At 37.6% G+C, this 20,229-nt stretch overlaps 7 protein-coding genes and 3 long non-coding RNA genes across 19 annotated transcripts; 4 read left to right on the top strand and 6 right to left on the bottom strand.

Moving 5' to 3' along the window:
• Positions 1-109: 109 nt before the first annotated feature.
• On the top strand, positions 110-1,317 carry LOC124194539. The gene is made up of 3 exons (XR_006874895.1): positions 110-481; positions 685-863; positions 939-1,317. It is a non-coding gene; the product is annotated as an uncharacterized LOC124194539 (long non-coding RNA).
• Positions 1,318-1,397: 80 nt separating this feature from the next.
• On the bottom strand, positions 1,398-2,679 carry LOC124194537. Its single transcript, XR_006874893.1, has 3 exons — positions 2,579-2,679; positions 2,207-2,469; positions 1,398-2,141 (listed from the first exon to the last, which is right to left on the bottom strand). It is a non-coding gene; the product is annotated as an uncharacterized LOC124194537 (long non-coding RNA).
• Positions 2,680-2,839: 160 nt separating this feature from the next.
• Positions 2,840-5,164, bottom strand: LOC124194536. 2 transcript variants are annotated; one of them, XR_006874891.1, is made up of 5 exons: positions 4,600-5,164; positions 4,245-4,510; positions 3,886-4,118; positions 3,369-3,443; positions 2,840-3,160 (listed from the first exon to the last, which is right to left on the bottom strand). It is a non-coding gene; the product is annotated as an uncharacterized LOC124194536 (long non-coding RNA). The 2 variants fall into 2 exon arrangements; XR_006874892.1 differs by having other exon boundaries at positions 2,850-2,889.
• Positions 5,165-5,407: 243 nt separating this feature from the next.
• On the top strand, positions 5,408-7,517 carry LOC124194529 (F-box-like/WD repeat-containing protein TBL1XR1). 2 transcript variants are annotated; one of them, XM_046588762.1, is made up of 9 exons: positions 5,408-5,508; positions 5,589-5,809; positions 5,879-6,040; positions 6,121-6,384; positions 6,438-6,512; positions 6,589-6,731; positions 6,835-7,000; positions 7,123-7,248; positions 7,325-7,517. In XM_046588762.1, the coding sequence occupies exons 1-9, from the start codon at positions 5,487-5,489 to the stop codon at positions 7,412-7,414; spliced, it is 1,269 nt and encodes a 422-aa protein (XP_046444718.1). In that variant the 5' UTR covers positions 5,408-5,486; the 3' UTR covers positions 7,415-7,517. The 2 variants fall into 2 exon arrangements, with proteins under 2 accessions (XP_046444718.1, XP_046444719.1); XM_046588763.1 differs by lacking the exon at positions 7,325-7,517 and having other exon boundaries at positions 6,835-7,010; positions 7,123-7,246.
• Positions 7,518-7,532: 15 nt separating this feature from the next.
• Positions 7,533-9,688, bottom strand: LOC124194530. 3 transcript variants are annotated; one of them, XM_046588766.1, is made up of 5 exons: positions 9,556-9,688; positions 9,223-9,482; positions 8,485-9,009; positions 8,309-8,415; positions 7,533-8,232 (listed from the first exon to the last, which is right to left on the bottom strand). In XM_046588766.1, exons 3-5 carry the CDS (start codon positions 9,007-9,009, stop codon positions 7,635-7,637), a joined length of 1,230 nt encoding a protein of 409 aa, XP_046444722.1. In that variant the 5' UTR covers positions 9,223-9,482; positions 9,556-9,688; the 3' UTR covers positions 7,533-7,634. The 3 variants fall into 3 exon arrangements, with proteins under 3 accessions (XP_046444722.1, XP_046444720.1, XP_046444721.1); XM_046588764.1 differs by having other exon boundaries at positions 9,223-9,677; XM_046588765.1 differs by having other exon boundaries at positions 9,118-9,659.
• LOC124194844 (RNA-binding protein 48-like) lies at positions 9,679-10,900 on the bottom strand. Its single transcript, XM_046589226.1, has 3 exons — positions 10,796-10,900; positions 10,482-10,720; positions 9,679-10,012 (listed from the first exon to the last, which is right to left on the bottom strand). Exons 1-3 carry the CDS (start codon positions 10,898-10,900, stop codon positions 9,679-9,681), a joined length of 678 nt encoding a protein of 225 aa, XP_046445182.1.
• Positions 10,901-11,103: 203 nt separating this feature from the next.
• LOC124194535 (tetratricopeptide repeat protein 36-like) lies at positions 11,104-12,330 on the top strand. 2 transcript variants are annotated; one of them, XM_046588776.1, is made up of 4 exons: positions 11,104-11,247; positions 11,416-11,542; positions 11,622-11,801; positions 11,866-12,330. In XM_046588776.1, exons 2-4 carry the CDS (start codon positions 11,434-11,436, stop codon positions 12,126-12,128), a joined length of 552 nt encoding a protein of 183 aa, XP_046444732.1. In that variant the 5' UTR covers positions 11,104-11,247; positions 11,416-11,433; the 3' UTR covers positions 12,129-12,330. The 2 variants fall into 2 exon arrangements, with proteins under 2 accessions (XP_046444732.1, XP_046444734.1); XM_046588778.1 differs by having other exon boundaries at positions 11,132-11,187.
• Positions 12,331-12,499: 169 nt separating this feature from the next.
• Positions 12,500-14,412, bottom strand: LOC124194532 (translocation protein SEC62-like). The gene is made up of 6 exons (XM_046588769.1): positions 14,270-14,412; positions 13,813-14,048; positions 13,355-13,726; positions 13,099-13,285; positions 12,875-13,026; positions 12,500-12,773 (listed from the first exon to the last, which is right to left on the bottom strand). The coding sequence occupies exons 1-6, from the start codon at positions 14,318-14,320 to the stop codon at positions 12,692-12,694; spliced, it is 1,080 nt and encodes a 359-aa protein (XP_046444725.1). The 5' UTR covers positions 14,321-14,412; the 3' UTR covers positions 12,500-12,691.
• A 72-nt stretch (positions 14,413-14,484) lies between these two features.
• LOC124194531 (dnaJ homolog subfamily C member 28-like) lies at positions 14,485-16,199 on the top strand. Its single transcript, XM_046588767.1, has 6 exons — positions 14,485-14,695; positions 14,753-14,881; positions 14,950-15,090; positions 15,159-15,364; positions 15,433-15,577; positions 15,656-16,199. Exons 1-6 carry the CDS (start codon positions 14,573-14,575, stop codon positions 16,076-16,078), a joined length of 1,167 nt encoding a protein of 388 aa, XP_046444723.1. The 5' UTR covers positions 14,485-14,572; the 3' UTR covers positions 16,079-16,199.
• On the bottom strand, positions 16,098-20,187 carry LOC124194534 (basic helix-loop-helix transcription factor scleraxis-like). 5 transcript variants are annotated; one of them, XM_046588775.1, is made up of 9 exons: positions 20,073-20,180; positions 19,804-19,905; positions 19,397-19,604; positions 17,608-17,847; positions 17,191-17,506; positions 16,850-16,884; positions 16,691-16,777; positions 16,483-16,589; positions 16,098-16,419 (listed from the first exon to the last, which is right to left on the bottom strand). In XM_046588775.1, the coding sequence occupies exons 5-9, from the start codon at positions 17,448-17,450 to the stop codon at positions 16,273-16,275; spliced, it is 636 nt and encodes a 211-aa protein (XP_046444731.1). In that variant the 5' UTR covers positions 17,451-17,506; positions 17,608-17,847; positions 19,397-19,604; positions 19,804-19,905; positions 20,073-20,180; the 3' UTR covers positions 16,098-16,272. The 5 variants fall into 5 exon arrangements, with proteins under 5 accessions (XP_046444731.1, XP_046444727.1, XP_046444730.1 ...); XM_046588771.1 differs by having other exon boundaries at positions 16,850-16,893; positions 17,191-17,510; positions 17,608-19,604; positions 20,073-20,187; XM_046588774.1 differs by having other exon boundaries at positions 17,191-17,510; positions 17,608-19,604; positions 20,073-20,187.
• Between the last annotated feature and the right edge of the window lie 42 nt (positions 20,188-20,229).

Below are 20,229 nucleotides of genomic sequence, written 5' to 3'. Positions count from 1 at the left end.
GAGATGTGCAAAGTAAACGTAACTAAACTGATTCTGACAGGTAAAAATGATCAAAGGCTATGCCGTCTAGCGTCAGAAAGAAGAAACGTTTAAAAGTAAACATGAAAAAATGTCCGCTGTAGCTCGGTGACACTCAATTGAAAGAATTGACAAACAAAGGTAACAAATAACTTTGATACTAAAACTCACGTAACGTTCTCCTTGCAAAATTTCACCAACAAGCCACCACATAGCATCACAACAGACGAAATCCTAAGGTGATGATAGACGCCAGTCCAACTTCTACACACTTCAACAACCACACAACTTCACCAGTCCAACTTCTACACTGAAGACAAGGCAGTAATATGGGTTCATGTGCCTTGTCTGCAAGTGATTCCAGATGTTTCAGCACCTGGGCAACAGTGCTTGGACAGTGCCTGCCAGGAATATTCAGAATGCTTTTCTATTCACCGTAGCATACTTCAAGGCAACAGCAAATGTTAAGTAAATCTCTAAAATGATGGTGAAGATGAAAAATTCTTTCCACACTATCCTATCTGACAACAACATTATGTAACTGGCTCATTCAATCCTCACTCTAGGAACTGGACATCTAATTAAATTAATAATCACCCCTTTAGCTTTATTCCTGTAATTCTGCACTTTGTCTTACTTACGATAAATCTTTCTTTTTTTCTGTAGGTTACGACAGCCATTGATAATCGGAGAGCAGCATTGGAATGTGACAGGTTGTCTGGGCTAAAGCCCTACTAAATAGATTTCTTTGGGGAAACTTCGTCTGCTCCTAAGTTACACAGTACTCAACTAACCATCATAAGTTACTTTACAAAATAAAAACAAATTCAGATTAGGATTTCGAGGTAAGTTTAACTGGTTTCAAATAACACAAAATATAGCTAATGTTTCTTATTGCATTCTTGGCTCAATGTTTTCAGAAGATTTCAGCTGTAGTTGACCTAGGTGTGCACAGCCTTAGTGCTTGTGTAAAAAGAGATCAAACGGGACAATTCAATTATGCAAGCTATGTTTTCCCTAAATTAAATAGTCTGCATTTGCAAGGTATACTTTTTTTGTCCAGGATTAAAAAATTATAACTGTGGCATTTAATGTACAACATTTCCAATTAACATTTTGCATTCAAGTCATAGTTAATCTCTAAAATATTGCTACATTTCCCAGATCCAAAATTTTGCTGTTATTTATTTTGAAGACAATTGCAAGATAGTGCAGAACAATTGTGGTGAGTATCATTTGATTAAGTTTTAATTAATTAAGGGAAATGTAAGATAGATAGGGTATTGCGGTGTATTGTGATGGATAATTTTATTTGTCATATTTATAATTTTAGTTTTTACTAATGTCATTAATGAAGTTCTTTTTACATAGTAAACATAGACATTGAATAAAATATACTGTGTTAGCGAATATTTAATTAATGTTTTTCCATTAATCTGCATTTGACATGTGAAAATAATTTTTCTTCCCCTCCCCAACTTCCTCCTCCTTCCTTCTTAAATCTTAGCATTCGAACTATATAGACGAAATGCCAATTGAACAAAATACTGAATGCAACTTTTAAAACACAATTGACTATCCCAGCACCAATTAACAGGCAGAATTAAATTTGATGCTCATAAATCTTTCACCAACATATGATGCAATAACAAACCTCATGACCGCAACTATCAGAACAGTAAACTAGAACCAAAATGAAGTGAAATCATTAATTATCTTTAGTTTCAATGTAAATGCTGGATGAAAACACAGCTTCTAAGGTGTAGTAAGTTAGGGCTGCGTAATACTTGACCGCCTAAGTTGTGGTTGTGTAGATCGGGGCAGAGTATTTCTTGGGCGCTTTGGTGTAGTTTGCAACCGTTTTGGTTTAGTAATCAGCTGGAGCCTCGTTGTAGTAGCTGGGAAAAGAGTAGTACTACTCTAGTCATCGGTGTAGTAAGTAGCTGAGGACAGAGCAGTACTTGGGAACCTCGGTGTAGTAGGTTGGGGCAGCATTATTCGTGTAGTACTCCGGTACCTTGGTGGTGTAACTCGGGGCAGAGTAATACTTCGGGGCCACGTTAGTTATGGCATAATACTACGGTGCCTTGATGGTGTAGTACTTGAGGGCCTCGGTGTAGTAACTGGTAATAACGTAAGTTGTTGCTGTGAAGTAAGGCAACGGCGTTGTAGTTTGATATCATCTTACCAAGGAGACATCGGTACACCAGTGGTCTTCCCAGCCATCAACCATACAACACCCAACAGCAGCACGACGCTATGGTTAACTAAACAATTAGTTTCAACATTAATAATCACTAATAACTGGTGCTGTGTGTAATGTTGTTGTTGTGTAGTAAGGCAGCGGCGTTGCGGTTTGCTATCCGCCATACCCACGAGACATCGGTACACTTGTGTTGGACACAGCCATCAACGATGCAAAACCAAAAAGCAGCATAAAGCCATAGTTAACTATACAATAAACAATTCGAAAATAAACTTTCAATTAAAACTGGTCATATCAAATTAACAACTAGACACGAGATAGAATTGATTCACGACAAAAATAATTAATATTTACCTCTGCTTGAACTGGTTCAATACAATGAAAAAGGAAGTTGGTGACAAATAGTGGGCAGCGGTTGTTGCCGTGTCGGAGATTCTCACTCGACTGATTTCCATCGCCTTTTCTCTCTCCTTTTAAACGATTTTTTTCGCATCCTAACCTCTTAAGCCTTGCGGGTATTGTACCTGCTTGATAATGATGAAACACGCCCCCTTATCACCCAACCTCTACACCACTGCATGAGACGTTTTACGTAATAATCTCCGTGACCTTCAAATGTGAACCCTTCCTTCTGCAGGTTGACGTTGCTGGGGATTGGAATAGGTCTACAACAAGTCAACAACCAATATCAAAATGAATACCAAATGGTTTAGGCTTAAAACTAACTTAATAAATAGCAATTGACATTGGAGAAATGAGATGAAGAATGATTGAAGAAATGACTTAGCATGTAAAAACTAAAAAGGCCTTACACACAGTTAAATGCTGGTTAAGAGCCAAAAACGCTTCATGGGTTTTTCTATTCAAGAGAATTCTGCAGAAGATAACTTCAGTTTGGCAGCACCATGGTGACGTGCATGACCCGCACACATTTTACTAAATCAACAAATAACACAAACCCCACATGACCAAATGTCTTGTTATGTAGAACTTCTACTAAAATAAGCCAAAAGCACTTTTTTTCCCATACCAAAATGTTTTATATACCCTCTCTATTTCACACAATCACACAAAACCAAACAAACCAGAAATTAAGAGTGTAAAAGAGACACGAGGATTAAAGCAATGCCCGTCGGGCCCATACCTGTTTCCATTTCTGACTTCACCACTGGTACTTCCCCACGCCAACTTAAACAACAGAATGCTGTAGGTCTGGAACCTACATAGAATAAAAGAAACGATTATTATGGCATGATTATGGGAAGCTTCCTAAATAATTATTATTGAATAAACGATTTTTATTATTTACTAGAATTAAATTCCTCTTCATCTAGAGGCAATGTTTCACTTGAAAATATTAAAACAACAAATACTTCGTAAACACTGCTGCAGCTGACACATGTTAAATTTCAAATATTATAATAAAGAATGCGCGCAAAAAAGTTTAAAAAGATATTCGAAGAGACCAACGACATGCCATGAAGCCAATGACTTCACCCAATCATCAAGCAAAGCGATGCACAAAAGCAGACGATGATGACTTTCGTTAAGTAGCACAAAATTCTTTTACAATGTGTCTCTTATACGCGTGAGCACTTTACCCTTACCAACTTTTGTTAAATGAAAACGCGAAATCTTGATGATGTCGCCAACAAACTCACCAAGTCGTCGGCAACAACTCTTTGTAATCTTGATGGTCTTATAAAAGTTGCGGACTTCCGTTACAGCCACAGACTTGAGGAACGGTCAGGAGCTCTTGTGGGTATGCAACAGCCGAAGAAAGTTGAGTTTCCAGTGCTGGCTGCAGCAGGTTGCGTTGGAGTTGGCGTCGACTGGGGGATTTTCTTGGGCTGGGCACGATCATAAAATGGCTAAGCTTCAGAAGTTGGTTGACCTGGATTGGGGCCATAAATTTCAGTTTTGTCGTCATTCCGTGAGATATTTTGGGTATATTGACTAAAGGTGTAGCAACCTCCTAATATTGAGCGTTATTACATTACTCGTTTGCTGATTAACGTACGTTTTGTCCCGGTATTCCATCACCAAATTGAAAATGACGTTGGCTAGTAAAGGAGACTGGGATTCTAATATTTTGGGACCACTGCTTTCCCACTGATGGTTACTCCACCAGACCATTATGGTAAATCAACGTGAAAGTGGGCCAGTATAATGCCAATGTTGCAGAGGGTAGATTATGTTCGTCTTCTTCTTTCTCAACTTTGACGACAGTCTGAAAAGTATCTCTATCAATTTCTACGTCAAGATCCAGACAGGATTTGTTTTGGCCTAAAATGTAATAATCATTAGTGTGTTGGATGACAAAAGCAAGATGATTTAATTATATGCTTGTTTTCCAACTGTAACATGGTAGCCACCTGCCTCAAGTTGAATTGCAGAAGACAAAGGGCTTTTCAAATTTTGTCTTGCCCAAATCTTCAAGCAACTATTGGAATTGATGGGGCTGCTCGAGTAATAATACTCCTTATGATCCCCGGCAAAAGTTTCTTTACCACCGTCAATTTCTCACCGACCACAATCCACATTCCAAGGTTCACGGTGCTTTTCACTTTTGTTTGTGTTTGGTACAGCACGAATTACTGACGTAAGGGCCCCATACCCGACATTCGCCTTTCGGCCAGAATCCGTTTCATGGGCAAATGACTCGTAGATGTTCTCATCAACAACCATTCATTTCTTCAAATACCCCTTGATTGACAGCTTTGTTTCGACCACGTTAGCCGGTAACGGGCCACCCGTTGGTAACACAAGTTAGACAATCGAGAAAATATAAGCAAACTTTAGAGTTAACGGACTCATTATTGTGCACTTGTCACTACAATTGAACAATTCTATGATTGAAACTTTGAAACAATATGCCGATGATGTCATCGTCACCAAACTGCGATGTGGTATTGTATAACAACTTCTGCCACTGCCAGACTTGCACAGTGCAGACGAACTTCCGTGAGAAATGGGAAGCGATGTTGCCCTTTTACGAAGCTCAGAATATTACCAATGGTTTCTACCTTCTCAGCACAGTACCGATAAGCATAATTCAAAGATTCAAATAACGCCTATTTTGCGGTAAAGATCTGGTTCCTTTCATATCCTTAACCGGATGCTTGTTACATCCTTTTGATTACGTCCTATATGAAATGTATGTATAAAGGCTAAAGGGGAGACTTCATTTAAAGAAAAATAGTGCTGTTAATAGAAGCGCATTATAAACATTGAGTAAAAAAATTTGTTCGCTTTGACAGAAATGCCACTATTCCCAGCTCCACGTACGTATTTGTTGTTTGAATCACAACAAATATTTTACTATTCTTTTTTACAAAATTTTTCTTATTGATTACGCACGCAGTTCAATTCATGGAAACTCACAGGGCAGTGGTGATAACAACTAAAAAGCAACAACGTTGGATATCCCGTTTCCATCCAACTATGCCAATTCTAGCCTGCGGTTCTTGTCAAATAGTTTTATTTAAGACAACTAATGCGTCCTTCCCTTTTTTACATTGGAGGGAAAAACAAATGAAATTTGGCCCAAGTCTAAACAAGCGAATTACTGCACTTGAATGGAATGTAAGAAAAATGAATTATTTTGATGGAATTTTCATCAACTTCTTCTGATCTTCTGTTCTTTTTAAAAAGATAAGTGGGACCCAACTGGCTATCGGATGCGAAGACGGCGATGTCATTGTCTGGAATTACCCAAACGTCGATATCGTTTTCCAAATGAATCGCCATTTAAATGGGGTTCATGATATTAAATGGAATCCATTTGAACATGATGTTTTGGCTACTATTCAAAGTGTAAGTTTCGACGTCCTACCAGATGCTAAGATACAATTTTTCTCCAGATGACCCCCCCTCTAAAGATCTGCTTATTCCAGGGTCAAACAAAATTGCTGATATGGCATTCTTACATAAGGCTTCACTCAAAGTCAAATCTTTACTGCACAATTGAGGAATCAAACAAAGATTGCAACAGACAAATCAAATGGGTTTCTAGCGTTGAATATAAGAGAATAACCCTGGTGGAATGGATCGCAAAAAACGTCGTAGCTCTCGGTTTTTCCAATGGCCTTATTGAGATTACTGAAATTGATGAATGTGAATCAGCAAGGAGTCGAGTCATACAACAATTCAAACACAACGTGAGTAATTTGTTCTTGTTGTAAATTCAACCGACTAATTATTTTTGAAACAGGATGGCATAACCTCCTTGATTTGGAATGAAAGAATTCAATATTTGGCATCCAGTTCATATGACAAAACGATCAAGGTATTGTTTGTTCATTAGACATTCCCTGTACAAATTAGCGAAATTAGCTGCCTGTGTTCCTGCCTGGTTTTCACAGGTTTGGTCCTTAACCACGAACAAGCCCATACACAGCCAAAGGTTTGATTCCTATTGCTACACATTGGCTTGGAGGCCGGACGGGAAAATAGGAGACGGACTTGAGGATACTAGGAAAATGCAAGAAAATTTAAATTTCGCTTGGTAGGATTATTTAAAAACAGTTGCAAATGATCTTATATCACTCCATTTATAGTTTTAACGCTTTTTAACACATTAAAAATAATAAATTTGGGTTTCCAATTAGTGGACTAAAAGATGGGTCCATTGTGATGTGGAATCCGTTAGATAATTTCGCGGAAAAAAAGAAATTAAATATTGATGGACATGTAACTGCACTCTCATTTTCAGCCCATGGACAGTACCTGGCATCAGCGGAACACAATCAATATATTAACATTTGGTCGACCGAGGTATTATTTGGTATAACCTATTTTTTGATTCGGGTTATCGATATCGTGTTACTGTAGCAGTAGCACTTAATCAAAATAATATTCCTCTAATCAACTTTTACTACATCCTTAAACAAAATCAGACCTGGACGCCGGTTTTCATCGGCAAATCCAATTTAAACGCAGTCCTTCAAGGGTTTTCTTGGTTGTCACCGAGCTCCACAACCGATACTGACTGTAAATTAGTTGTCAACTCAACCAGTAAAAAGGTGTCCAAGATACAAATACACAAGGAATTATTCGGACAGAATTTAAACTTAACCTATCACAAAATTAAAATTCCAGATTCAAGTAATTGAATACAAGAAAGATGGATGGCCAAAGTTTTTGCAGCAGACACAGATCAATTTACCAAACAAAAATCGGTTTTATTAAATTGCAATGAAGACTAACGACTGCTCATAAAAAGTAAGATTCTAATCAAACCTTGAAATTTTAGATTTCAAATGATTTTTTTCTCATCAAATACAATTGCCATTTGAAATGTATATAGTATGGTAGGACCTATTAATTTATTTAGAATCATCAGTCATCATTAGTCTTCACCTTTATCCTCCCCATAAAACAATTCGCAATCTATTTTGTAACTGTCGAATTAAAACACGATAATATTGAAATCGGGATAGTTTTTAGCGAAGAACGGCGGTAAACTGCCAAGAGGAACTGTCCTGACGCTAAGTTGTCCTTCAGTAGGAACAACAATTAGATCGAGGGGATCAGGAACAATACCTAGTCGTCTCAGTTCATCGTAGACGTATTCTCCGTCGGTGCTGCCAACGTCACATGTCGGCATTTGTCCAGCGCCTTTAACGGGTCGAGCACAGAATTCGTCCACACGCCGGCCGTCGATGATGTGGGGCATTTTCCCTTCCAGGAACGGGAATAAAGCGACGTGAAAACCGTTGACGTTTTTGATGTTGAAGTTCGCTGAAAGTTTAGGTTTGATTGGTTTGATAGCGGCGCGTGAGACTGAATCTCGGTCGTCCGTGTAGACAGCGACGATCCATCGTGTTGGCAATGGATAACGGGTAGATATCACTTGCGCCACTTGCTCGGAAACTTCTTCTGTAGACATTGATTCACTTCGGACTTGGCTTAATTGACGTTGGAAACACTCTCCAATCAGCTGTTCGTTACGTGCCAGTATTTTTATGTTGCGTTCTCGCATGGCGGCCTTTCTCCGACTCACTTCCCTGATTAGTCATTAATAGTTAATTTATTACTTAAGCCCTTTTTGTTAAAGGATGGTGCATGAAAAATCTATCTTACTGTGCAGGCATATTCCCTAGTCCAGAGAAGTAATTAAAAGCAATCGATCCGCTTTCAATAAGATCGTTGTATCGCTTCAGTTTTTCCGAAATCTGGATGGCATCGCACTATTGAAATTTAAAATGTCATTTTTGATTGTACTACACATTTAACAGAAAACTCAATTGATTATCTACCTTTAGATTATCTTGGATGTTGTCCATTAAATCTGAGCCAGCGACCTGTTGGCCGAGTAAACCTTCCATAAGAAGAATAATTTCTCCATCCAAATAGCGGGCTCGATCAAGCCACCACAGTGTCTGGAACTCGGATGAGTTGTTGGTCGTCATCACACTCATATCGTACAAACCTCTCAAAATTGTGTCTTCTGCATCCTTGTATTGGCGGCCGTCATCGGGAATGACGAGGTCTTCTAATCGCCGGACAACGTCGAGTGTGTCCAACAGTGTCGTCGGTTGTGGCAAAATCCGACGGTTGATTACTTCCGCGATGGTGATCAGGGAAGCCGCGATACCGATGGCAGTAAAAATGGTTTCGACATTGTTTGTCCGATTATTTCCTTGGTCTCGTGCTAGATGTACATAGTTGTCCAACATGCTGACCGCAGAATCCTCACTAAGAACAACGGAAACAAATTTCTGGCTAGTGCAGAGAAAGAGCACAAGCACCCATGAAGTCGCTATGATGGAATTCGGCTTCATCTATTAATTGCAAACACATTAACATTATAACAAACATTCTCTGTTAAATACTTTAAATATTGTTAATCAAATAAAAAAAAACTTTAGTTTGTTAACAGTAACAAATACCTGAGAGCAGTTGGTATGCCAAATACAACGTCAACAGTATTCAAATTTGTTTTTTGCGAGTCTTGACCAATTATTTAAGAAGTTGAGTTGATGTAGGGAACTTACTACGGACGTGGTTGATCCAGTGGCTCAACTCCAACTGCGGATCACAGTTGGAAAATGTCTTATAAAGGAAAGCCATGAAGATCCCTGGTACATCTTTTCATTTCCTTCTCTCGTTTCTTTGCGTTTTTCTGATTGGTCGAAGCAACGACCTGAGATGACCTGATGGCGCCTCACAGGATTTTTTGTTGAGGACTTAGGCGAAAGGTGAATAGAGTTCAATGACTTATAGATTGAGAAAGGTCAGGTAGAAAACTGCTCGTCTGCGATGGTCATTGGAAGAGTTCAAAAAAGTCTTTTATGATTTGTTCCTCTATTATTTTGTAGAACGTTTACCGTTTGAAACATAGAAGGTTCTTATCAAAGGAAAATTTTTGCACGGAGAAAAAAGCGTTGGGAACATATTTGGAAGTGGAAGAGATATTGTTTTTTAAATTTTAAGTTACCTTCAGTAAACGTTCAACGAGGCGTCTTACTAGAGACATGATACACAATACGCTTTTTGGGAGGTTCATAAACAGGTTGAGGTTGCTTTCCCGCCACAGTTACTTTTTGAGATTCTTCTGAATTTGGAGGTTCGGTTGTGGTAAAGCGCTCAGCATTTGAATCAGATATAGGTTCCTCGATCACTAATGAAGGACAATGAACTTGCTCTGCTGAAGTTGATGTTGCTGACAGTTTATGTTTTCGATTTTGGGGAGCTTTCAGTTTGTTCTCGATTTCTTGTCTCCTGTTGTTTAACTTGGAACGAGTGTCATTTAATGTCTCGAGCTCTGGTGCATAACAAACATGTCTAAATATCAAAGTAATAAAAATAAGATTTTTCTGTTAAAAAATGGGCAAAAGTTTGGTTTGGTGGAATAGATTTACAGCAACCTTTTGTTAAGGCACAACACTACTATACGAAGGCATCGTCAAACTATATGAAAACTCTCTCTTCTGAGGATAGCTCGATTAAAACATGGGCTGTGGTAGGGAATTTACTAATAAGAAAAGTAATGTAAGAATGCATTGTCGTGGAAGCGTTAATTAGGTATGTCGCAATATCACGTTCTATTCTTGAGGTATTAAATGTTAACACTTACACTCTAGCCTATATTATAACACACTTCCACATCACACACATTTCTCAGTTACTTGTGATCATGTTGTGTGATACCATAGTAGTGTTGCACCATAACAAAATGGTTTAAATCTTCCCCATTGAACTAGACTTTAAGCAAAATATGTTGACTGAACTTGAAAAATTAGCTAAAACTTACAGTGTTCCTCCATAAAAATTTCTGTCATCCATTTTACGTTTTGCAAATCTGGCTGACTGTATTGTATGAAACTTAACCTGAAACACTTCGCAAAATTTTTCTGTGGGATACTCAGGTAAATGTTTCAGATATTCAATGCTTCCGAACCCTTGACACAGTGTTTCTAGTTCAGCAGTTACAGCTATGGCAGGCACTCTGTCTATCAACAGATACTGAGACTCATCAACCACAGAATATACCTTCAGGAATAGATTTTGATTAATTAAAATGAACTAAATCACACAACTGAGATGAATATTTATAATCTCTTTTACCTTCACAGCAGTTAGTTTCTTCCCTTGTCGGTACCTTGGACGATTTGTGCAAAGCTCCTGTCTCTCATGGTGAATTTGTTTGCTAAGAACAAAAGTATTCTCCATTTTTTTTTTCTTAGATGGTGTCTTCTAGCCAACAAAGGCTTAATTGATCGAGTATTAAAATTGGCACAGACTAGGAATAATTTATGAGTAATTTATGAAAGGGAAGATCCAGCAGACAAACGTGGTTACATTGATTTTCTTTTGTTATTGCGACACCTAGCCCCCTAGTGATAAGTTTCGGCACAGCAAAAAAAATAATAGAAAAGATTCCAGATGGCCCTGGCCTTGCACGGCTCCACCTCCTTTGGCGCTTCCATTTTTGATTATCGAGTTCAGTGGCGCAACAGGTACATCTCTTTATCTGTGCTGGGTTGGTTCTAAAAAATTTAAGTAATAACTAATAAGAGGTAAAAGTTTAATAATTTCCCATTAATTTTTTACCTGTATAATTGATATTGAACAACACATCAGAACATTTTCTCATGTTTCCTATTGTTTTCAGTTTTTACATTATCGTGCTCGTATGTTGCTTGTCGTTATGTTAACGAATGCTCATTAAGTAAATTTTTTTTCAGTATTTACTTCATTCATTTATGGCTACCTCAAATGATCGAGCAATATTGAATAGCATTATCAACCCACTCTTGCCTAACGACGAATTTAAAGCGCTTGATGATGCAAGAGAAGATATTGATGAAACAGGTAAAAGTACTATATTATAAAAATATGTTTTACTGTTTTGCATATTTAATTATTTTGTTGTATTTCATTTTATCTGTAGATAACTCTGAAAATGAAAAAAGTGCAAAAGAGTTTGAAAAACAAGGAGTTATCTTTGCTGAGTCTGGGAAAATGGATGAAGCATTGAAAATGTTCAACAATGCAATTGATTCATCACCAATGTGGGCTTCAGCATATAATAATAGAGCTCAAGCATTACGGCTTCTCAAAAGAAATGAAGGTTTGTTTAGCAACATTCAGCATAAATCCATTTGAATCTTACATTAAAATTTTGTTATGAGTAGAAGCTATGGAAGATCTAAATAAAGCCATAGAACTTAGCCAAGGGAGAGGAAAAGCTGCTTCCCAGGCTTACTGCCAGAGGGCGATGCTCTATCACTATGCAGGCAATGAAGAACTTGCCTTCACAGACTGGGAATCTGCAAGTAATTTGGGGAGCCAGTTTGCTAAGAATCAGCTAATTCAAAAAAACCCTTATGCTGCATTGTGCAACAAAATGCTTCACGATGTTTTTAAGAATTTAAAGGAAGGTAGCCCCGTTAAGTAGAGTACATGTGTAGATAAGTGTATACAGCTCAAGCATCTAAACTTCAAACCAATAATTCCATCCATCACGAATCTCGGTCTAGGCGATGAAGAGAATATGGTAACGTGTATTCGATTTATAGTTGGTAAGCGGTGTACCTTGATATTATTATGTATTCTTTATATTTCTGATGTTGAAAATATGAATAAACGTTTAAATGGAAGTGTATACAATATAAGACTGCAGGTGCACAATCGTATAACCCCCCCCCCCCCCAGATAGACTGAAGGGAAGAAATAAATAAATCTGTGAACCCATCCCAACTAATCAATAATAAAAGTAGTCACTAGCTATATGAAATAAATGTTGCTGGAAATAATAATGGAGCCTAATCAATTTCAAACCCACTTGAATGCATTTATGACAAACATACAGAAGTAAACCTTGAAAATGCTGTACAATAAAAAGAAATTAATTATTAATTAATGTTGGTCCCACGTTCTCTCTCCACAAGATCATCAGTGCGGGCTGACAGATGATTCTGCGCCACCATTTAAATTTCAAGCTACACTAAAACAAATAGCCTACTGCTCATCATCTTTTTCAATCATTTCGAAATCCTTGCCAGTTTGTTCCGATTCTGTTTCGGATTTGTCGTCAGCTTCCCTAAATCGTAGTCTTAGTTAGTAATTGTGTGTTTCAGTTAACTTGCTAACATAGCGCATTTTAAAAACCGTGGTCCTATAACAAGTAAAATCATAACTTACTCATTATTTTCAAGTTGTGCATCTTCTTTGCTACTTTCTTCTTCTTTACCACTTTCTTCTTCTTTGTCCTCATTTTCATCATCAGACGACTTTTTCTTGCCATTATTTTTTTTACTCTTCTTATTTGAGGATTCCTTGTCTCGGCATTCGTACTGTGAGATTTAGAAGCCGATGAATAATTTTTTTTTTAAATGTTAATTTAGAAAAAAAACAAAAAAACATACTTTCCACAGCGGCCAAAACGAGGCGAAAAATCCAACGTCCTCTGTGAGATTTGGGAAAATCCAAAGGTGGTGACGACCCATCGATATCAACCACAAAAGACAAAAAACGAGCACTCGTAGAACAGCAAGCCCAAAAATGAACATCAAAAATCCTGCAGCTCCGATACTCAAGTAATAGACACCTTTCCTATAAAGAGATTTTTGTTTGAAACAAACGCATGTTTTGCTGTTTTAGAGAATTTTAACCAACATTTACCTTACAACAGGCGGCCACAGTGGGAAAAGACAAAGAGCCACAGCGGCTAAAACTACACCTCCACCCGCAAGCCAGTAGTAATATGGTATGGGATCATATATCCATACGTATGCATCATTTCCATCGACAAAAATCTGTTCTAAATGCATATCGAGGCGAATTTTACGCTTCTCTTTTTTCACCTTTTCCTTTTTTTCTTCAGCATGGCTACTCTCACCATCATCCCCTTTCTTTTCATCTTCAGCTTCAGATTTGTCTTTCTTTCCACTTTCAATTTCCTTCTTTTTTTCTTTCTTTTTTGCTCGAGCTTTTAGTTCTTGTTCTGACACAGGAATTTTTCTAGCTCTGTGAAAGAATTTTTTTCGTAGCAGCCTGGAATAGAAGAGAGGTTTAGAGTACCATACAAAGCAAGAAACAATGAATTGTTAGCTCTCGAAAGAAACGATGATTGCACTCACAGATCAAGATACTTGACAATAGATTCTCGTGAAGTAAATAGAGGATCTTCTTTATTTTTTCCTGCTGTGCTCCATGGGGATGTCAGAAGTTTGTCAACTGCTTTGGAGGCTGTAAAATATTCCACACTATGACTGAGGAATTTGGTTTTCTTGCAAAGAACATTTGCTTTAATCCATTTGGCAATCGCAATTTCTTCACTTGTGGGCTTGCTGGCTGGGTGCATTACTTCAGCATCCTAAATTTTACATTAAAAACAATTTTAGGGGGGTAAATAGTTTTACTGTCACATAGCTCTAATAGAATACATGGAAAAATCTCAGATCATTAATCAAGGCTAACGAACTTGAAGGTCTTTGACTTTTGCCCGGGGGCTTTATAAAAACGTATACAGCACCAATAGAACAAGGATGCACGTAGCACGTTAGAAAATTTAAGGAATAACGGTGTTTTGCTTACATCTTTTTTCTTTGACTTGGAAACTTTTCTCTTCTCTAATTTACTAGCCATTATTATGTTTCTATATTACGAGAATATAAACTGGACTGAGCGTTTAACAAAACACTTGACGAGATCTCCAAAAAACAACGACTGTGCAAGACGCATTAGAATCTGACGTGGAACAATTAGCAGACGGAATCTTGCAGACGACAGTTTCTGGTTTCCGACTTTCCGTGCTTTTACGTAACCCGGAAAATTTAAAACACAACGATATTAATATGTGAATCCTGAGTAAACTTGAGCCCTTCTTTAATCAAAGCAATGTTTATCTTAACATTTTTCAGAGATCCTCTGTGGAGGTTGGGTTTACTTAATAACTGTACCAGACGAGAAATCAGTACAAGGTTTTATTGTGATTATAAGATTTTTCCTGTTGATTACCAGGTAAGTATTTTGTGAATTTTTTAAGCACCTGAATAAGTCTACAGTCTCTTATTTAAGGTTTGCTACAAAGTCCTTGGATTAAATGAAAACTGCAGCCAGAAAGAACTTAAGCAAGCTTTTGTGGAATTGGTAAAGAAACACCATCCTGACAGCAGTCAAGAAGTTGACACTGCTAAATTCCAGTTGGTACGACAAGTTTAAATTTTTTAAATTATTTGTGAAAGAATTGATTTAATGGTAATTATATGTATAAGATTGAAAACGCATACAGAAAGCTCCAGGAAAAGTTTAGGATTGACACAGAAAAATCAGCATTGATGAGAGCAAAGGAAGATGATCAGGACATCAGGAACAACCATCAAAACTCAGAGCAGAGTTGTGAACATGATATTGAAGTATTTTATTTATGATTAGACAAAATTTCACATGTGTATGCATTTATTTATTTTTTTTATTTATTTAGCATACAGCTCCTCAGCACAGACAATTTCTAAATTATGAAGGCATTGGGCAGGGTACACCTTTTCAAAGAGAAAAGCAGTACCAAAAATATCAGGTGAAAAAGGCAGTTGAAAATGTGTACAATCATCGGACTTCGCAAATTCCAAACACAGAAGAGAATTCACTTGTTCTAAAAGACACCAAAGCAGCAAAGAAATCGAAAATCAAGTCTGAAAGAACAAAACAACTTTGATGTAAATTACGTACCATCTTTTAAAATTCCTTATGTTTATTAGGCATGGAATCGATCGATTAGTTGAAGATTTAATTCAAGAATCCATCGCAAAAGGAGAATTCGCTAATTTGAGAGGAACTGGCAAACCTCTCGAAACACAAAACCATAACCCCTATATTGATGTTGTAACGCACAAAATTAATCAGGTATTATGCAATTTTTATAAGTTCATTATTAGTTAGATTTTATTTATGTTTTGCCATTTTTTTTTTAAATATTTGCAGATATTAATTGAAAACGGATTCTCTCCTCAATGGGTTATGTTGGAAAAGGAAATTCGATTGGAAATAACTAATATAAAACAAAGACTACGAAATGAAAGATTAAAACTGGGGGAAATCCCTTTGAGCGGAAGCGAAAGGCTTCTATGGAGCAAGGTTCTGAACTCGCTAAATGACGACGTAAAACAAGTCAACAAGAAAATTAACGATTATAATTTAATCGTGCCGCTTCTAAATAAGCAAATGGTGCATATAAATCTGTCTAAAATATCTGAAAATTGTCTAAGAGATAACCCCTCGAATTCAACGATGGAACATGCAAGCATTAAACAAGAGCATCGCCGTCAAGATCACTCCACTGGGAGTACCGATTTTGAACCTGGCATATCTGGTTTATTGAATTTAGTGTGGAAAAATCGCTCATAAGGACAGTCTAGAAGGCAAATTGTATATCTATTAAATTTTATTTTTCGAAAATGATAATCCCAAAGCATGTTAAAGGACGATAATCCTAGATTCCCTGAAATACACGATTATTAGAATACAAGTCCTTTTGGTATCTATATAAAGTACAAAACAACAGGGACACTTATAACTTGCAAGAGTAACTGACAAATTATTCAGTAAAAAAGAAGGTTCAGGTTATGTTCGAACGGGTCGGAAGACGGTGTCGATATTATATTGGGAAGCTCGTGAATTATACTTGAAGGATCAATATTAGATGGCTGGCTTGCTTCGCGATAACAGAATCCGTCGAGACTTTTTTGCTGTAAATTTACGAATATTGTTAATTACTTTAAAATTAAATTTTATACCTAAAATCTACATACCATTTTTTTCATGCTGGCCAGACAAAAGGTGCAAACCGGCCGAGGATTGGTACTGTCGTAACCCGGAGTTGGCAAATTGTGCTTTAAACAGGGTTGGTCCATGGGACCTTAATTGGAAAATGGGAATACGGAATATGAAATAGCTTTCGTTTTTAATGAAATAACGTTATAAAAAGAAAGCGCACTTTCATAAAAATACCGCTTTTACCTGCTACAAGCTGAGTTCCAAGATGCGCAATGTAACTAGATGCGAGGCGCAATGTTTCAATTTTGGAAAGTTTCCTGTCAGCCGGCTCTGTATAGTATTGTGAAAGTTTCCGTTAATCCAAGTGGTTCAGGTCATTTACGTAAAACGTGAAATACGTACCAGTGGGAATCAAAGTTCTCAATGCAGTGAATGCGCTGTTTACACTTAACAAAAAGTTAGTAAAACAAAAAACACAAATAAGAGCATTACCCAAAAAGCTATACATGGTTTAGGTTTAATTACTTATGTATGCAGTTACTGTTACATTTAATGAACAATATTTTCAAAAACTACTCTTTGATTTCAGTTTGATTTCAGTCTTTCATTTCTATCATCTAGACTTAAAACACTTCGACAGAATGTCATCAGAAAGCTAATCGTCTTGATTTTAGTTCCAAAGTTCATTTGAAAGTTGAGACTAGAGGTTTAACGCAACTTGAAACATTTACGGTATTACGCACCTATGAGTACGATCCCTTTCGCGAGCGTTGGCATGCGACCGTGGTTTTTGACCATCTTCGGTTCCCGGTGACGAAGAATTTAAAATGAGGAATTCGTTGAACACAGGGTTTGCACTACATGTAGAGTCCTTTCTGTTTGATTTCTTCACAGGCGGATCATCGTTGATTGCGTGGCTTTTGGCAGAACGACGCCTCTTGTTTTTGTGTAAGCCTGCTTCACCATAGTTGGATCGACTCATTATGTCCATCTCCATAGGCATTTGCCACCAATTTATTTTTGAATTATTTCAAACTAAAGTTCACGTTTCACTCAAGTCTGGCTGGAGATAGAACACATATTAGTAAAAAGTATAAATGTACTGAAGTGATTATACAAAGGACATAATCAAATGGAATGAATAGAACTGGAAAATGTACCTTGTCAGATATACAGAAGTTAAATGTTGTTGAAAACGGCGAGACAATGCAAAGTTGGTTGTCCCAAGTTCCGTGACGAACATGTGTTGACTAGGGAAGGCCTGGACAGCCACTGAAAGTCCTCGCTTCTCTCGCCCAGTTTGTCTGAGGATGGCGGACTTAATTGCTACCAGCTGGTACGCTGAAGCTCGTAGCCAATGTCCTTTTCCCTCTTCAACATGAATCTGAAACGGCTTTTTTCTTTATTGGGGTATGAAACGAGATACATTCATGGTTTTTATTTATAATTCAATAACTTTTGTGCGTATGGTTCCCAAACATACAAATGTATTTTTAAATATTCTGCTTCAAGCGTGTTATGTTCCCAGCATTATCTTAAATCCCAATCAAGATTTGATAAGGCGTACCAACATGAAATGAAATAACAACTGTACATAAATCAAAGAGATTTCTTGCTTATCCTCAGTTGATTTTGAGATGGTGGCGTGCGGTGCATTACCGACTGTGATTACCAATTAATGAAACGGAAGAATGCTCAGAGAAAAGGCACTTGATATCGTGAGCGCTTTTTGGTGAGAACATGATTTTTTGGGGACAGCTAACACGTGTTCCAAGGAAGGGAAGGGCGTTTGCAGATGTGATGAATGCTCTTCCACTTTAGCTGCTGAGAAATGGGTCCTTCTTTTTTCTTTCTTTCCCTAACTTTCGTGGACAAGCTTATAGCAAAGTGTCTTGGTTCTCCCTCCTCCCCAATTCTAGGAGTAAATTGGCCACATCCGACAAGTGTCGTGGATATCCAATTCAAATTTATTGTGGGTGTTGGGGTTGTTTGGTACTGATTGCTGCGAGACTTTAATCTTTCTCTGCGACTTTTTGCTCGCGATACGCTTCTCTCATTATTTCAATTTCTGGATAAAACATACTGTAGTATACGTTATCAAGTTGAAAGTCTGACCTCGATGAACCTAATTAGTGAGACGTTTCCGATTTTCCGTTATCGCCCAGCCCTTTGCTTATCAACTGTAGCACTGTTCTCGAATTACTTATTTGGTCATGCTGTTGCCGTTATTCATCTGTGTAACTTTTAATGAAAGGAGTGAAATGCGCTTTACTTGAGAAAACACAATCCAGCTAAGAAAATATGGTCATTTATGATGTATTTTGACCCGCCTCGTCTTCTAACTGACTGAATAGGAGGGCGGAAGTCTATCGTCTCATTCCTAGTCTTCAGTTGTCTGTTGACTTATCTGGAAAAGTCATCAACCAAGTTCCTTCGAGGGCAGCCCAGCCTCAAAAAAGTTCAGCGTGATTTATTTAAGCGACCAGCCGTGTATCGCTTCTTTCGGATTTTCCATGAAAGCTCATTTCTGCCTTCATACACGTCGTTAAAATTAAGTGTACATTCTTATCAGCACCAGTAAAAGAACAAAAATTTCAAAACGGAAAAGCGGATTCTTGCGTTGAACTCGGGACTTTCCTTCAGGTTTACGTCAAATTGTTGTAATAGGAACAATGGTTAAAGTTAATGAAATGCAGGAAGATCTTCAAGAAAGATCACTTAATCCCTATGTACGAGGAGGTGCCGGTGTGGCGGCATGTCCCTTTTGGTAAAAAATTGTCTTGTTGAACTTTGCTTGAAGTTTCAGTTCAAATATTTTCGAATGTGATGGTTTACCCACAGAAAAAGTTGTGAGGTACAAAACCGGGCCTGACCCGAGACTACGTAATAACGATTCCGCACGCCACAAAAAATTTTCAAAAAGGAAGAATAGGGAAGAGAGTGTCCTACCTTTACGCCCGCCTGGGAAATACAGCCAGGCATCTACAGTTGCTCCATCCATCCACTGAAGAGTTAAATGACACCAGACGGGATAGGGTGAATGGGGTCCTCGTGAATACATGGTACGAAGAAATTTAAAGAAAGGGGAAAAAGAGAGACCCTTAACTCGATTTGAAGTGCATTCAATTGCATTCCAATGCAATTGAATGCTTTTTATCTAAATAAAATAGAAAATGGGTTATGAATAAATATTGAAACAACAAGTCGGGAAAAGTTGAAAATACGACACTTGGTAAACCCTATTTGTTAATAAATGGGAGAATTTCAGGTTTGCATGTACTGCATTGATGCAGGTAATGCAGAATTAACATATCTAGTAGGTAACAGGTCAATTAAAGTAAAGGAAATCATATTACCCCACAAGCGATGATCCTGAGATTGTTGCTGTTGACAGGTTAACACCTGCACGAGACAAATTGTCTATTGCGTGGAGATGATGGCTGGCTCTGGGCTCAAATCTGTAAAAAAGAAAAGGGTTATAGTGTTATACATAGTACAAACAAACTGCCATGCATCGACAGGGCAATCACATGGTTTTATGCTAGTCAGGAACTAACATTTGGAACAGGTTTAACTCTTCTACAGCTCCCACAATCATTCTATTTGTATTCTTAGTTTTATTTACCCGTAAAATAGCATGAAGTATGACGGTTATCAAAAACAAATAATTCTATAACAATAAAAATCTTTAACTTTGTCTCTGACTTTTTCGAAATTTTAAACTAATCGAGAGCAGACGACACTTGTTCAATTTTCTTCTAAACTCCCCCACACCCCCACCC

This window comes from Daphnia pulex, chromosome 5 (assembly GCF_021134715.1).
Source record: "Daphnia pulex isolate KAP4 chromosome 5, ASM2113471v1".
Lineage (NCBI taxonomy): Eukaryota > Metazoa > Arthropoda > Branchiopoda > Diplostraca > Daphniidae > Daphnia > Daphnia pulex.
The sequence above is the reverse complement of the archived record's forward strand: the minus strand, read 5'-3'. Positions and strand labels throughout refer to the sequence as shown.